We start from the raw sequence: 17,724 nt of genomic DNA on the forward strand, positions 1-17,724 counted from the left end.
AGAGAAAACTAAAAACATAAAGTGGGGCATTCAAAATATGACAGAGCCACAGGGAGAGGCGTCCTGACCCGATGAATAGGAAGGCCAGGTAGTCTGTGGATAACCTGCTCCCTCTTAATTCGTCCCCAGAATCAAAGGAAATGCAGTCTGAAGTCTTCACTGCCGAGAGTGTACTGGGGAACTGACGTTCGAGAACTCACATACACATGGGAGAACAAAAGAAAAGGAAGAGGCAAGTTACATTTGGGTCTGTGGAACAAGAATTAGGAATGTTTCCTAGCAGACATCGTGTCCTGCAATGGACTGACAAGCAAACAAAGGAGCAAGCAAACAAAGAAGCAAAAACCTTTGTCAGTGTAGAACTAGCAGAGAAACCGTGGGATTTATCCCTGGAACAGGAAAGAGAGCTCAGAGACAGTCTCAAACAAGGCAGAGGGAAGAGCGTTCCCAGACGTGCAAGTGTTCTCTGAGGGTTTTACGATGGCTACTGCTGAAAGAGAAAACAAGATGTGAGGACGGATGGCCGTCCACGACAAGCTTGCACGCTGGACTTTGAAAGGGCAAATTACAGTTTAGCGAGGAGACCTACTACTGAAACTGCATGCACACCTCAGGCAGGCACATGCAGAGACACCCATCACCAAATGGAAGCGATTTGTTTAGAACCACCACTAGAGAGTGCAAACCTTAATTTGTTCCTCCCGGGCTAAAGGCAGGGCCAGCTAAGTGAGCACTCCTAACCACTAGAGCCTACAGGCCCCACCTGCCCTGTTGGCGGAAGTGGTTCACAGAGCAGCAACCAGGGGGCGGGTTTCAAGGGACGTGCTGGAAGCTCATTGGCCTCTGTGGCAAGGCGGTGGGTGGAGCCAAATACCGCCCAGTCGCCACCGAGGACTGAGGAGAGAGGATCGAAGAACAGAGCTGCCGTTTCTCTCGGGGGCTCAAGCCCCTTTTTCTGAAGGGCTGGCGAGTTTCTCTAAGTATGACCTTCCTATTCTTCTGTGCCTTTTTCTTTTTCTCTCCCTCACGCTAAGGTGCCTATTTCCCTCAGCTCTAGGCCTCTTTAGGCGCGAAGCCTGCTGGAGATGGCGACATCCTGGACGACGGCTCCTCACCTCAACCAGGCCCCTCTACCCACACAGGCTGTGCCCAGGCCCCACGGGCCTTGGCCCGACACCGTCAGAGAGCACCTATCTCCAGGTCGCCTGGCAGTCTGGCAATCGCCGCAGAACCGTTGAGGCAGGGAGAGGGTGTGAGGGAAGAGAAGGAGCCATAACTGGGTCCCAACCTTCGAAGTGTTGAGGCGCGTCTGCAAGACTGGTGTACAACTGGGGAGAGAATGTGGGTTTGGCGAAAGAAGAGGGCCTGTGTGGAGCCGACAGAAGGCTGAGTCTGCCGCATAGTTTGTCTTTGGGCTAGGTCAGGGACCGGTTCTCTGCATGGGCTTCAGAAAACGTCTGTCCCGTGTAGAATGCTCGGAAAAAAAGAAAGGGTAAAAGAATGTAACTGAGAGAGATCTGGATGGAATTCGCGAGACTACTGTTTGTGTGAAACCCAGCATCTCACTAGTTAGCTCGAGTTGCCCTCAGTCGTGATAGCCCCGCTACCCCAGGTTGATGGGTAGGTATGACTCCCGTGTCTGCTGCCTTCAGAAAGACAGTTTGATTTCATGGGCAGGTGTGGGAGTGGTCTGCGGGACAAAAGGATAATCGGTTGAAAGGGAGAGCAAGGTGGTAATAAAGATTAAAGTGTGCTGTGAGGGAAACTTGAAGGGAGAATGAAAGGAAATTGAACGCAGGGCGTCCATGAGACTACTGAGTGCCTGGTGAATGTTTTCCCATGTGGGGAGTGAAGGGATGGAGGGCACCTGGGAAGACAGCTGTCAGCTTCTGGGCTTTGGTGTGATCGCCGAGGGAGTCCTGAGGCTTCCTGTGCATTCTTCCTGTGTGAGTGCATTGTGAGTCTGAGGCGATCTACCCTGTAAAGGAGCCAATGCCAAGACATTCTTGGGGGTGATGGTGAGGGGAGGTGGTGGGTGAGAGGACATCCTGGTGAGGGTGGAGACTCTGTAAGCACAAAAGGGAGACAAAGGCCAAGGGAAACCATGGCAGGACAAATTGGTAGTAGTAGTAGTACTATTGGGGAGCCTGTTGGAGAAGATTCTAGCCACCGGAGAGGGGTTATTTTTGTTTGTTTATTCGTTTGCTTTGCTTTGTCTTATTTTCTTTTTGCTGAGATAAGAGCAGTTACTCTTTTTCTTTCCAAAATTTTTACTACATTTTAAAATTTATTTTGCATACCAACCATAGTCTCCCCTTCCTCCTCTCCTCCCACTCCCTACCATCACCTCTTTCTACCCACCCCAATTCACTCCTCAGAAAGTGTAAATCCTCCCATGGGAGTCAACAAAACGTGGCCCAACAAGTTGAGGCAGGAACAAGTCCCTCTGCCTTGCATCAAGGCTGAGTGAGGTAGCCCATTATAGCGAATAGTTTCCAAAGAGCCAGCTTATGTGCTAGTGACAGATCCTGGTCCCACGGCTAGGGGTCCTACGTGCAGACCAAGCTACACAACTGTCCCCCACATGCAGAGGGACTAGGTCGGCCCCGTGCCGGCCCCCTAGCTGTTGGTCTGGTGACTGCGGACTCCCACAAGCTAGGATCACAGTCTCTATGGGTTTTCCCATCATGATCTTGACCCCTCACACACACCTTGCTCATATAATCCCCTCCTCCTCTGGACTCCCAGAGCTCAGCCCAGGGCTTGGCTGTGGATCTCTGCATCTGCTTCCATCAGTTACTGGATGAAGTTTCTATGATGACAATTAGGACGGCTATCAATCTGGTTCTGAGGGGAGGCCAGATCAGGCACCCTCTCCACTATTGCTAGGAGTCTTAGCTAGGGTGATCCTTGTGGATTCCTGGAAGTTTTCCTGGCACCAGGTTTCTCCCTAACATCATAATGTTCCCATTTTCATTGGAAAAAGCAGCTACTCCTAGGCCATGGGGATCCAGTGGTATTTCTGCTCTCCACCCCAGAACCATGGAACAGCAAGACGAAGTGGATGTTGTCAGTGTGCCCTCCGACTCGGAATGTAACATGGGGAACGAGACTGGAGCCCCACTGGTCTTTTGTCCTGGCCTCAGAGGACGTGCAAGCCGCTGTGGCAGAGGCCGCAGTTCTACCACCAGAACCCAGGCCAGGTGAGAAACCCGCCTTCTTGTGCCTATGGTGTCTAGGTAGGGGAGGGGGTACGGCTTGCTTTGCAAGTGGAGATACACTGGTCTGGGGAATACACGGGCCAATGCAGTGGCGTTGGCGGTACAGTGGCATTTCGGCTCTCCACCCCAGACCTATGGAACAAAAAGACAAAGTGGATGTGTGCTTCTGGCCCCACAACACGGAATGCAGCATGGAGAACGAGACTGGAGCCCCACTGGTCGTCGGTCCTGGCCTCAGAGGGCCTGCAAGCCACCGTGGCAGAGGCCACAGATGTGCCACCAGGACCCAGGCCAGGTGAGTGAGCCGCCTCCTCGTGAGTGTGGTGTCTAGGCTGGGGAGAGGGTCAGGTTCCCTCTGCACTTGGGGATACATGGCATGGGGGATACTCATGGGGATACAGGGGCCATGGAGGTATAGTGGGGTTTCTGCTCTCCACCCCAGAACCATGGAACCAAAAAGCAAAGTGGGTGTCCACTTCTGGCCCTCCAACTTGGAATGTAACATGGGGAACGAGACTGGAGCCCCACTGGTCATTGGTCCTGGCCTCAGAGGACGTGCAAGCCGCCGAGGCAGAGGTGCCACCTGTGGTACCAGGGCCCAGACCAGGTGAGTAACCCGCCGCCTCGTGAGTATGGTGTCTAGACTGGGGCTCAGAGGGTCAGGCTCCCTCTGCACATGGGGATACAGCAGCATGCGGGATGCTCATGGAGGTGCAGTGGCCGTGGGAGTACAGTGGCATTTCTGCTCTTCACCCCAGAACCGTGGATCAAAGCAACCAAGTGAATGTCTGCTTCTCGCCCCCCAACTTGGAATGTAACATGGGGAACGAGACTGGAGCCCCACTGGGAATCGAATCTGGCCTCAGAGGACATGCCAACCACCCCGGCAGAGGCCACTGTTGTGCCACCAGGACCCAAGCCAGGTGAGAATTGCATTCCTCACACTCTCAGGTCTTTGAGTGTCTCAGGTGTGCTGCCTCCTTTTGGGTATCCTGTGTGAGTTGGGGAGGCGGTCGGGCCCCCTTTGCACAAAATTAACAGGAGTCCTCCATACCCCTACTGTAGGGAGCACAGCGAGGCCCTGCCTGCTCTGGGTTCTGAGAGGAAGGTGCATGGTGCACTGCTAAAGAGAAGACAGGTTCGACTACTAAGGACGACTAGGGCTGTAGCCGGCAAACCCCTCTGTCAGGGCAAGAAGTCCTCTGCCAAAGCAAGAGGTCACAGTGAGTGTCCTTGGCTGGGGAGGGAGGCTGGGTTTGATTGGAGGGAAGTGCAGCGTGAGTAACTATGTAGCCAGCCCTGTCTGTCTGAGAACTGCAGTGTGACCCTGAGCGAGTACACCCTGGACCTCAGTGCCCCAGGTAGAAGACATGGTATCAATGATAGCAGCACTAGTTTTCAGGAAGCAGAGATTTGGGGTGGGCTCTTTGCGCAGGTCCATTGTGAGGAGTTCTCAGAATGGTGGTGAGTATCTGCGGGAGAGGCTGGCAGGCAGCCAGCGGGAAGGAATTGGTGGTCTTTTTACAGCTGAGAATGAGAACACTGTAAGCCAGCCTGAAGTCCTGCCCCTCACAAGCCCCCAGGAGGTAAGGAGAATCTGTTGCTAGAGTGGGCGGCTCCTGCCTTTCACTGTCAAGTCCCTTTCAGCTGTGTCTTAAAGTCAGGGCTTCCACCTCTAACACTTGGTCAGCACACAGCCTTGTGTGTGGCCCTGGGAAAGGTCACTTCCCCTTGGGCCTCGGTCTCCTCAGTGCCGGTAGACCATGCTGAGATTGGAGTGGGGTTCTGCAGGCTCCTCAGAGCCCTGACATCCTGGGTACCTGCCCTCAGCCTAAAATTTGCCCAGCCCTTCTCTTCCTGGCTGGCCCGGAACCCAATCCCCGTGGTCCATGTCTCTGCAGGAGAGCTCCCAAGGGCCTCCGTTCCTCTGCTGGCCCCCAGCATTTTCACCTGCGCCCTACATGACAACGACATTGGGCCAGCGGTTGATTGCTTTGCCTTCCATGGTGGTCCATGAGGCTTTTGCCGTGTCCGACCCGTGAGTAGAGAGGGACCATGGAGCCGGCTGTGTCTCCTGTCAGTGTGTGTCCAGCCCCGGGATTGCTGCAGTAGGAGAAGCAGGAAGGGGATGATTGTGGGAAGGAGAAGGCTACTTGTCAGGCCGTGGGGGCAAGGACAGGATCCTCTCCGGATTTGACAGTTCCCACTCCAGAGACTTGGTACATGTGGCTTTATTTTCCAAGCATGCATTTCCTAGTGGGCATTTTGTCAAAAGCTTCCTATACCTCTCCCACTGAAGAAAGCACCGGCGCAAGGCCTGCCACACAGTGGGCCTTCAACACGTGGGCACTGCTTCTCTACATGGCTACAGATGGGTGAGACAGAAGGTCCTGGTGAAACCTAGGGTCATGCTGGCAAGAGCCAGTCCCCGAAAAGAGAAGGCCACCATATCTCTGCAGGGACTTTGCAGATCAAAATGCAAAAACTGGTGGTTCCCTGATGTCTTCCTCAATGTGTATCTGGGAGAGAATTAAAAAGGGCTTGTAACAATTAATGTCTCAGGAAAAAACGTGTCAGACGGGGTGTGGAAAGGAAAACAGGCTGTGCAGGACAAAGGGCATGCCCAAGCCATGGTGTCTAAGGTCTCCCACAGTCCTTCAGACGCCTACCTTCTGGTACTGCAGAAACCTTGTCAGTCTCAAAGTATCGGTGCTGCCCACCCATCCAAGTGTTTAATCCCCTCACCTCTTGTTTCCAGATGCACGGATCTGACCCCCCTGCCATGTTCCTCCATGGAGTATCATCCACCAGAGCCACAGGTCCCTGCAGAGAAGTTTGGGCTCCAGAATGTTGGGCAGGAGGAGCTAAGTGGATGTGTCGAGCAGACCGCCCAGGGGTTTGGGAGCAGCTGGGCACTGAAAGGGCATTTGTACTTCTGAGAAGAGGTGGTGGGTGCCCAGCTCCTGTTCTCCTCACACCTGTTTCTCTACAGGGCCCCGTTGCCCCTGACCAGGCCTCGGTTTCTGCCACCTTCGAGTGTGAGGAGATACTGGAGGCTGCCGCGGCCCTGATGACTCTGAAGAACTCTTCTTGGACCTGGCGCCAGACCCACAGCTAACCAGGTAGCTGGCTTCTTCAACAGGACCATGGGGTGGAGATGGGTGGGAGATGGGAGGCTCTGTGGCAAGTTGGTCATAGCTGGGCACAAGGGGGTAAGTTGGTAGCTTGAATGACTTGGGGCAGGGTACCCCAGACGTCTGGAGCAGACTTCAGAGAGGGCACTTGAGGATTGCTCAGAGAATGCCCAGCTCCTCTAGTTTTGTGCTCACCAGCAACCGGCTGGTGTCCTGATGTCCAGAGAGAGAAGGAGACCGAGGCTCTTGGGGGTTGCAGGCACTTGCCCCAGGGCGGGCCGCATGTTACATGGAAGAAATAGAATAAGCCAGGATCCTGCTTCCTCACCCAGGCCCCGTGGCCCCATTCTACTGCATACCGTAGTGGTCTGTAGAAGACATACATGGAAGGAGATATATATAGTCTCTGGTCTCAGGGCGAATCTCAGTCCAGATGCGCAGCCTGGGTTCCTCCTCAAGGTGTATTTTGCCACCAAATCTCTAATGGCCCACCCAGAGGGCAAGGGCCTCATGAGCTGAGAAGCCAATTAAACGTCTAGGGTGTCTGGAAAGCAAGGCTGGACACTGTCGAGCACAGAGGCAAATGGGGCCTAGGGAGTGTAGGAGGCAGCCACCCCGGACAGACCTGCTGGAATGGAAGGGTCACGATGAAGCTGGAGAGGTGGCTGACTGATCACAGGGCTCTGGCAAGGGTGGGAGAGGAATCCTAGGCCAGGGCTTCTCGAAGCTTCCTGCCTTGAAACCCCTTTCCAACTGAAGAAATGTTTATAGGACCCATACACAAGCAAAACATTTACAGACAATAAACTATAAAGAAATTTAATTCAATACTAGTCCTTGGTGTACATGTAATTTCCCATTTATTAAAGATAAATGTGAATGCCAAGGAAATGGACGTGCTTGTTTAATTTTGCCCAAAGAGTTAAATCTTAACCCAAAATTGGACACTGTGGGGCACAAAGTATCTTCCACATTTTTCCGAGTGGATTGGTACTTTTAATTTATTATCTATCGTCAGTGTCGAGGATGCTGCATCACAGAGATATGGAGTGAAAAATGGCAGAAGTATGTTTAGGGCCACGTCTCAAGTGTCAGGAGTACCGCCTAAATCCCAAGCCAAAACTCATCTGACAGTTTTTCACAAGCTTCAAGTCAGCACCTCAAACAGCAGTTTTAAAGTCAAGCATCCTAAAACATGGCGAGGAACCACAGAAGGAAAATATTTAGAGGTTTTTGTTTGCCTCATTTAAACCACCATGTTTCTGTTAGAGCCCTCAAACAGGTCTCAAAGCAACCTTTAAACAGGAAGGGAAAGACTGATACCCCAGGCCATACTCTGACTTTCCCATACCAGCACTTATTCTGAAACAACACCAGTGTGTGTTCCCCCTCTTCTCTCGGTCTCTGTCTCCTTCTCTCTCTCTTTCTTACACACACACACACACACACACACACACACACACACACACTCACACACACACACGTCTGTGCATGCACATCTAGGCCAGGGACCTGGGTCATGGAAATCCAAAGAGCTTTCCTGACATCAGGAAGGCTATATTAGAGACCATGAGCTTGACTGGAATAGGTTGGTGGTCGGTGATGGAGGAATGAGGAGGGAATGTGAGGCTGGAGGTGGGGAATCCAGGCAGGAATATGTCTGTCAATCCACATGTGTCAGTGACAAATCTTCAATTACAGGAGACAAAGAAGAAAGGGGAGCGAGTCAGGAAAGGGATTCGGGGATTTGTGATCCTTAGGTGGTCCTCATCTCATCCTTTCTCCCTTCAGGTCTTGCATGAGTTGGAGCAGTGAAGCCTCCCAGCCCCTCCTTGTGACTGGGATCCACTGGCTGGCTCCCTCTCGCTTCCTACTGGGAATCCGGCCTGCACCTGCCTCTTGAGCTTAAGGGCCCAGAGAAGGGGGTGCAGGTTTGTTCGAGCACTGAGTAGTTTATAAGTTGTACAATTCCTGTCTGGAATGCTTACATGTGCTTTATAAGCCTTCAGGCATTTCATAAGCTTTCAGACTCTTTTCATAATGTACATCAGTTCCTTGGCTTACATACTATGTTTTGTACCTCCATCCCTTGTTCCTTTGGAAGCTAGCACATTTTAATGTATGTTGTGTAGGTAACATGATAATATGGCCTGCCCATTGGTGGGATTCTGCATGGGTTGGTATTGCCAGTGTTTGCATTTGTTTTGTGATGGTGTATGTGCCTGGGCACTCCTGTACTTAATACCTGCATTGTGGACACATGAGATGTTTCAGTTTGTGTCTAGGCCTGTGTATGTGAATAAATAAACAATAAAACATTGGTGAGAAGCACTACTCAGGTCTTCACTGTAACTGGCTACACTTTCCCCAATGGTCCCTCTTCTGGGACTCTGACCCTACCACTTGTTCCAAGCCTTAGTCACTCTGCACACCTGTTAATGTCTTCAAAACATGTACCACCCCAAATAGAGACTCTTACACCTTACCGAGCGTGGCTGTAGCATGTAATTTTGCCTTGGCACCCTCTGGATTTTTTGGGTTAAGGCTTCACCCCAGCCCCTGGCATCCTTATATTCCAAAAATCTGATGTTTAGGTGAAATTTTGCTTCCATGTCCCCTCCCTTGGACATTGCCTCAGTCCAGACTCCACCTCTGAAAAAGCCCACCAAATAGTGAACATCCCTCAGAGATGCTCAAAACCACTCCCACATTGTATTGAAACAGCAACCCTGAGAACAAATATATGTTTCTCTGGTCTTCCTTCCCCTGCCTCCCTGGGAGCTTTTGTATCCACTAAACCTGAGCTTTTTCTAATTCTTTTTTTTTTTATTTTGCTTTGTTTTTCGGTTTGATTTGGATTATTGTGTTGGTGGTGAGTTTTATTGGGCTGCAAAAATTTTACATCTGGAGGTCCCACCGACAGGTTTGCTTTTCTCACATGCCAAGGGTCACATCCTGGGTAAACACCTCCCCACCCCCCCCGCTCATGCCAGGCTAATATCGGCTTTGTCTGGGTAACTTCCGATTTCCAAGTTCTTGCCTTTAGAGGCCCAGCGAGTCATACAATTCAGGCTGTCCTAGAAATATGCATTCTTTCCAGGGTCCCAATCTGACCAGAATAAGGACCTGCCTTTTTCCAGGGATTAGGGTCTCCCTTGTCTTTCTGGGATCCTTTGTCAAAATACATCCTGTTAAGGAATTTCTTACACCCATCTGGTTTTTGTGCCCCAAAGTATATCACTGTGGATTCACTGTGCTAAACATAGAGTCCCAAGTCTAGGGATGGACTTAGAAAAGGAATGCTGACAATTCGATTCCTGATCTCCAAATGCCCTTGGGCCTCTTTGTATAAAATCTTTTTCAGTTGGGAATATCTGACACCTTATGTATCTTATACCTAAAATATGTTTTCCTGGCACAAAACAAACAAGCCCCCAAAGGCCCATGATTTCTGGATGCTATGCTTCTTCTCCTGTTCCCCCTCTCTAACCTCCATCCTTGCTTCTCTAGTTGTTTGTTCTTGGACTGACAGATAGTCAGTCTTACGTTATAAGGAGTAAAGAAAAATAAGCCATTTAAAAATGGAAAATTAACAGAGGGTCTGGATTATGTATATAATTGTGCAATCTTTATATTTTGTTGACCATTTATGAACTAAGTACAGAGAGACATTTCATAGTGTGGGCTGCTAAGCTAAACCAGCATGTGTATTTTAAAGGTATCATGACTTACAAACTTGAGTCTAAGAATATGTTGTTTTAGAAATGAGGTTCTTCTTTTGTTTTTAAGAAAATGAGAATTTATGGATGGCTTCCAGATCAATATGGTTTGATAGATCACGCCCCCATGATAGGTTGTAGTGAACACCCTCAATAAGTACTTCGCCCAGCTGCTGACTGCGATGAACCTAGCACACAGGATACACCATCGAAGACCTGATTAACAGTGCCTCCAATCAGCTGGAGGCAGGATGGAAGATACTAAGCCCATATTCCCAAATATTGTGTATAAATGTTTATTTACATTTAAAGGGAGATATGCTATAGAGTTGGATACATTGCATTAGCATGCATTTTGGTTTACTGATAGAAATTTAAGGTCAATTTTGTTATATGTATATTTCTGTGTTGGATCCCAGGCCTTTCCTAGCTCCTCGAGGTGCTATGCAGGACTGTTTACCCAACCAGTCTAAGCTTCCTGCCATCTCCTCTGCTTGCTCCACTGGCTAGGGGAATTAGCATAGAGAGCTTTAGCCTATATTGGCATGGTAATTCCACCTGCAAAGAAAGGTTCTTGCAGCGGCGCCTGCCACGTCTGTCACTGCAGCTTGCTCAGTACCCCTCCCCGGTTCCTCCTGTCACTCAGCACCAGGCGCCCAACACCTTGATCTCACTCCAGATGGAAGGGGGTTCTCGTGCTTCGGCCCCCAAGTATTTAAACCTGGAATTTCGCAGAATAAAGTTGACATTTATGTTTTGGGCAAATGATCCAGGTCTCTGTGTGTGTGTGTGTGTGTGTCTGTTTTTAACTCCTAGGACATTGTTCCAAGCTCGTGGTTCGATACGGGAAGCGTGCACCCGTATCGGGGAATAGGGGCTCTCAGAATTGGGTGGAACATTTCTGCTCTTGATTAAGGTTTTGTGATTGGGTATTTCATTTAAAAATATAATGTGTAATTAAGAAAAATAGGTTATTAGATAGCCATCTATAATAGTCAAGCTTGTAGTCACATTAGTTAGAATTTTTAGATGTATAGAGATATATTTCAATTAGATAGGTAATCTTCAAATCTTTCAGAATATGGCATTTAAAGTGTGTTAAGAACTTAGGACTTTTCATGACAACGACACACTTCTGCTCCTAGCAGCACCAGTCTACTTCAAGAGGAAGATGGGCATTAAAGAGGCTCCCTATGGAGTTTGTGAGATGAACCGGACATGCAGGATCCACAGAGAAATGACTGATAAAACTCGCCTAATCGTGAGATGATTTTTCAGGATTCCTGCTTCATGAAAGTATCTGCGAGACATTCTGAAGGATACAGAATACCGAAGAGTGTTTGTAAATGCCTATAAGATGTTGAGAAAAGTTGGATTAACCAATAATGTGACGAAGCATGGTACTGATCTGATGATACTAGTAAAATTTGATATTGACCAATAATGCTGAGAAATATGATATTGACCTAATGGTTTTTGTAACCGCTGAGAAAAGTTTGTCATACCATGTAAATGATGGGGTTTAATGCGTATGTTAAAGATTTTTAGATTTTGATACAATGTATAAGATTTAAGAGGTTCTCCTGTTAAAAGAAGTCTCCCATTGGGGGATTGATTTATATCAGTGAGTGATTACAGTCTGTCTGAAATTTCACTTAATTGAAACATTACATAAGAGAAGAGGGTGGTTTCATGGCAGCCTTGGCTTTATCAGGTGCAGAGATTAACAAGGGAATAGGGACCAGAGAGAATGTTGAACTTTTCAGTTGGAGTGCTGTTACACAGAAGAGAGGTCAGTAGGACCCTGTCAGCCCTGAATCACACCTGGATAAATTATAGGTAATTATTTGTGGGAAGTACTACGTGCACTGGTGGATCCCACTACAGCCTTGTGCCTCACAAGTAACTTCCCTGAGCCTCTTACAGGTTGGATGCCCTTTGCTTATCGCCAGGGTAACACATTCAGTTCCTGGGACACATTGCAATGCTTTAAATCTTGCTTGCTTACGAACACCAGGACTAAGAGCAGTGTCAGACCAAAGAATAGTCCCGCCATGTCACCAGCCCTCTTACTATGAGCAGGTATGTATCTTCAAGAATTCTGCAAACATGCATTTACATACATCCATGTGTCCCCATGCATATACACGGTTCTGTTTTCTTGGCATAAAAATAGGCCCATACTTCAGAGTGTCAAAACATTTGGTTTTTATCATTTTCCTTGAGGACTAGGTAATTTTCCATGTCATCTCATGGAACACCATCACATGGTGTTTGTAACATGTAATGTACTGCCTTATTTGTGTCCAGATGTAAGGACCTTGACCTGGCTCTTTACAGTTTTCAACTTTTCACATGATTCTTAAGTACCCTCATTCCAGAGTCTGTTTCTCTAGAGGAGAAACAGGGACACGGAATTTGAAGGCCACACTAAGCATACATTTAAAGAACCTCTAGTGAGTGTATCTCTAAGAAAGAGTTGTGAATCTGTAAGCCCAGGGTGGTGTTCACTGTCTTCAGCCTTGTTCATTTGGTTATCCCAGATACATTCCTCGAATGCCCGAAATCCGTATAGAAATTGGCTCTCCACCTGCAAACTCAGTGTCCAACATCTACTCTGTGGGTGTCTGGGCTTTGAATTGGGGGCAGTAAATGGGAGAATATGCATTAATGTTCCAGAGCAGAATCTAGGAGCCACACAATTTAGTGGATGCATAATTACCACCTCAGTTGGTCAGTACATGGTGCCCTAAGACAGGGACTGCTCATTCCCAAATCAGCAAGACAAAGTTCTGCCCATTGGAGTCTATGTATGGCAATTATGGCAGTGTCCCTAACAGAAGCCACACATTAGTGTGCAACAGATATGGCTGTACAAAGAGTACATTGTAAGTGGGCATGTGCAGTAAATCCTTGTGTAGAATCTCAAGGAAGGATTGATGGTGTGTGGACTGAGAGGGAAAGTCTCTTATAGAATCCCTTCATTTGGAAATGCCTGATGGATAGAGAAGCCTCCACGGACTGATTAGAAATATATCCAGCCATGTAGATGTTGGGCTTTCTAATGAACCATCTCTAGGTCATGACAGAAAGGCTAAAGCAATGCATACCCGAGTGGCTGCCCAAGTGGCAAAGCACAGATCATGTCCTCTGTGGCCTGGGGGAGCCTGAAGGAGCCATATAATTATGACATTGATAGTATTTAATCCAATCACCAGCCTGGCCACAGAAAAGGATGGAGTCCCCACCTCATATGGAAACCACGGCAAGAAGCAGAATTATGGGGTCAGGTCCCTGACACAGGAAGTCAAGGAGAGCAGGGAGATTTCAATGGGAATGAAAGGGATGATACAGGAAAGGCAGGGGGCTTAGAGGACAACGAAGGAACATGTCTGGCCCTCTGTCTAATCACAGGGCCTCATTCTGTGTTCTGATAAGGCTCCCTGTCTCTTCCTCAGAGCAGAATTGTTGAGAGATGTATCCTGTTTGATCTGCTTCCCTTTCAGGAGAACAAAGGTTTTTGGGCTACCTCCTGGAGATATATTTACCTACAGTTACTTATTATGCACCAGAGGCCTCCTGAATCAGTAGGAGATCACCTGAGAGTGGACAGTGGGTACCAGATCATCAGCCTTCACATTGGAACCTACTATTTCCTAAGTGCCAAGAGGATCCCACATACATCCTTAGATAGATAGATTGTGTGGATTACAACCAGTCTTGCCAGGTGGTGTCAGTCAAGTTCATGGAGTAACTGACCCAGTGCAGGGGCATCACATGATCTGTTCAAAGTCATAAAGATGACTCATACCAAACCTGGGACTTGACCCTAAGTCTGACTGAGAGGTGTGCACATCCTGTGTCCTCTGAGCCACATGAAACTCTCCCAGTCTGACTCAGGCCCACTGCCACTTGTCCACAGTGCCAGCTCTCAGGTAGTCCTGTTATCTTCAGTATTAGTGACTGACATCTAGTAAATCACACCAAATATACCAGCATTACAGAATCGTTATTCTCCCAGAGTTTCTTGGATCAGGGATTCTGCATGACTTGTCTAGGTCTTCCACTTTTCACCCTTGCTGACACCTATTTGTAATCAAAGTGTCAGATGCCCAAGGACTGTGATCTCATAGGTTGACTGAAGGTGAGACAGAATCCAGTTCCTAATGGGCTGCAGCATGAGGGCCTCAGTCTGTTTCTGTCTGTTAGATGTGTTTCTGCCACCAACTCATTGTAAGCTGTTCATCTGCACAGGGACATGTGCAGTTCGTACTGGAGGGAGGAAGTTTGCCTGCTAGTGGGAAGGCTTAGTCTTGTGACGGCCTGCCCTTGGGAAGCAAGGACTTACTACTATAGTTTCCAACTGCTGTTGGCTACAAGCATGGCGTTGGGTTGGGCCATTTCATCAGGACACAAGTGCCTGGAAGGAGGTTGTCACTGCGGGCTGTGTTAGAAGTGTGCTTACCACACGTTTCTGCACTATTTGGAGTATGCAGTAATGAAAGGTTGTAGGGGGACTTGTTCAAGGAAGGAAGGGATTAAATGTAGATTTGAGAACACTGAATGCATTCCTAATACTTAAGGGACAATTCCAGGGAAAGCAACAGCATTTATAGCAACACAGATTTAAGTAACCAGTGGGGTTCCCATGTTATTTTCTGTGTTTCTTTTTGAGGAGTTGAGGTGGTTCCCTAAGACCAAGTGGAGGTTCCATGACCACTGCATGTTTCATTATAGAGCCTGGTGCATCATGGTGAGGACCTTGGTGAACTAATGGCAGTCCCTTCAGCCCAACAGATTCATTTGGCATGATTCCCAGTACCCAGTGATCCAGATTCCCTAATCAGCGCCTTCGCCAAGATCCAACCAGTTTTTGTGCCAGTAGTGTTGATGCTGTGAATTTTCTCATCATCCGGACACAGAGGTAGATCACGCTGTGTTGTAATTTTACTGAATTCTCCCCCAAAGAAGAAATAGATGGGGTGACACATTTTGACATAAACAGCCCGAGGTGATAAATGATGGAAGTCTGTTGGGTAAGGTCATTATTGTCAGAATATAAGTTATCACTTTCCTCTAAGCCCTAAATGTGGTTTCTGATTTCTGGGACATTATGGTTCCTTCTGACCCAGCTCCACAGCCTTCAGCCCACTGCCCTCTTGTTCAGCACTAGAGAAGTCACTCAGTCACTGATGGAGACAATCACTCTCTATAAAATATTTGATATTTGGTATCCTTTATGTCTCAGAGTCACTTACTGTCACCTTCAGTAAAACACATAAACCGTATACCAAGGAGATGATAAGAGGACAAAAAAAAACATTATAAACCAAATCACAGAACTGTGCTTAGCAGTTGGGCAACTTGGAAAGTAAGGACTGGGAACAGCAGACAGAACTTGGTCATCATCAGAGAGTCATGTCTGTGTCACCGCTGATCTTTGAGATTCTGAGTGTGTCTGTTGGGAAGGAGAAAAGAGGGACAAGTTGGTCCTTGAACACCTTGAGGAATTGACACATGGGCTATGGTTCTCTTGGGACATAAATGGGGACAGATAGACTTGCTGCTATGAGAAAGGCAGAGACTGTGGTCACAAATATCTGTAATCAGAAGGTGGTGGTGGAGGTTCAGAAACTCAAGGACATGATAGTGATGTCTATGCCAGCATGGGCTCAAGGCCTTGTCTTGAAACAAAGATAAGGAAAGGAAAGGGATTCCTCTGAAAAGGCAGACTATAATGGATCATAGAAAATCCCACGTTTTAAGCAGAGTCAGTCCTCTTCAGGAAAGCTATCAAAGCCTGCTCTGACATTTGCTGCCTTTTACCAAGTGCTGATTGGGAGGATTATGTGGATACAGTGGGTCCAGGGCTGTATTCATGATCCCCAGGACTCGGTGACTTCAACATATCCTACTGATATGGGCCATCCCAGCCAGCCCATATCTATATTCATTTCATAGAGCAGTGACATCCAGAGACCTGGGTCACTAGCCTTTTGTGGGCAGTGATCAATCACATTGAAGGGAAAACAGACTCCACATGCTTTTGAGTTTGCTTATCATGGGGAAGAAAGGGCGATCCAGCCACCTTCACTGTCAAGCTAGGACCCCACGCTTTCCCCTGTAGGAGAAGGTCTCCAGCCAGCCACAGTTTTCCTCATACAGGAAGGTCCTGTCTCAGCCACAGCAGGTAGAGACATTCAGATTCTTCCAGAAGTGTGCTGTGCATTTGGTGTAGGAAAGGAGTTAGTGTCAGAGGTGTGCAAACCCCTTAATCCTGTTGTGTCTGTGAACGCTGAGATCCGGTCCCTTCTATGAATTCCATCCCTGTGTCCCTGTCCCAGTTTCCCACCGCCCCTTCTGCAGATGAGTACATGCTGGCCAAGCACTTGATACACTTCCCTCCCTCCTTTGAACCTTGGGATGCCTCAGTCACTTGTATATCTTTTTCTTGTCCTGTCCTCCTTTCTCCCCCAAGTCCATTCTAATCAAGCATACTACACCAAGGCCAATGGTGAAATGACTTATTGAAAGAGGTTTTCCCTACCATTTAGAATCCTCTAGCAATGATATTATAAGGCTTAAGACTTGGCATAAGGGGGAGTTTCAGATTGTTAACATCACATTTACCAAAAGGAAAACACAGTCACTTGTCAGTCACATCTTTCTAGATTCCAGCTCCATCCACATGTTGACAATTTCTGCAAACAGACAGGGAGACTCTTCCTGTATCTTAAATGGCCCATAAGCTCTCCATGACTAAAGCCCAAGGTCCACCAAGGATCTGTGATCAGACTCCAGGTTTCTCTTCCATGAATTGGTGGCAGCCAAGAGACTCCAGAGGGAAGCAAAGAGGCAGAAAACGTCTCACGAGACCCTGAAGCCGGGAGCAGAAAATCTTTTTCTCTTTGATGTACTCAACATGCTGCCACACCTTTTGTTTCATAACTGGTGTTTATTGGTAGTACATAGAACTGAGTTTTGTGCCGACAGTGTCATTCAAGTATAGGAGGAAGCTTGCCTCCACAACCCCTACTCTCCCTTCTGTTCTCCTCCTGCTTATGGCAAGTGCCTCAATGTCTTCTAGACTATTTCACTTCTTCTTTGATGTCATTTAGACATTCGTGATTTTATGAATATATAAAGTTTAGGATTCTCAAGTGTAAGAAAACATGCAAGATTTATCTGTCTGACTTACTTAACTTAAAATGCTACACTCCAAATGCAGAAGAATAAGACTATATCCCCACTTCTCTGTGGAGAAATCCATGGCAAGTGAACGACTAGGTTTACTGTAAGACCTGAAACCCTGATAATGAAAGAGGCAGATAGCATCACAGCCAAGGACTTCCTGAAAAGGCCTGTGCTTGTTTAGCAAATGAGGCCAGCAGCAAAGGGAGCAGTTAATCCACTGAAGAGATAGCGTTCAGAATGGGGGATAATCTTCACTAATCACATCTGGTAGAAGAGAACTACCTAGCTGTTGAGTCTTGAAAAAGGGCAGCATATCTGAGGATCTCTCCATGGTCCTGATCTTGAGGATTCTCTAGCCTAGTATGTAGCAGAGCTGGAGAAAAGCGTGCTAGAACATGATTGGCCTTGAGACCATGATATCTCAGATCCAGAACAATGATGTCTGTCAGAAGCAAC

General features: G+C 47.9%; 1 protein-coding gene and 1 long non-coding RNA gene across 2 annotated transcripts; both read left to right on the forward strand.

The window, feature by feature from the left end:
• The first annotated feature begins 865 nt into the window (after window positions 1–865).
• On the forward strand, window positions 866–3,485 carry LOC148117387 (uncharacterized). Its single transcript, XR_015736905.1, has 3 exons — window positions 866–980; window positions 3,039–3,203; window positions 3,352–3,485. It is a non-coding gene; the product is annotated as an uncharacterized LOC148117387 (long non-coding RNA).
• Window positions 3,486–3,714: 229 nt separating this feature from the next.
• LOC125415367 (doublesex- and mab-3-related transcription factor C1-like) lies at window positions 3,715–8,689 on the forward strand. The gene is made up of 8 exons (XM_087902643.1): window positions 3,715–3,828; window positions 3,980–4,144; window positions 4,287–4,444; window positions 4,749–4,807; window positions 5,123–5,259; window positions 5,980–6,040; window positions 6,214–6,343; window positions 8,147–8,689. The coding sequence occupies exons 1-7, from the start codon at window positions 3,725–3,727 to the stop codon at window positions 6,337–6,339; spliced, it is 810 nt and encodes a 269-aa protein (XP_087758769.1). The 5' UTR covers window positions 3,715–3,724; the 3' UTR covers window positions 6,340–6,343; window positions 8,147–8,689.
• Window positions 8,690–17,724: the final 9,035 nt, after the last annotated feature.

This window comes from Myodes glareolus, chromosome X, assembly GCF_982192425.1.
Source record: "Myodes glareolus chromosome X, mMyoGla1.1, whole genome shotgun sequence".
Taxonomy (NCBI): Eukaryota; Metazoa; Chordata; class Mammalia; order Rodentia; family Cricetidae; genus Myodes; species Myodes glareolus.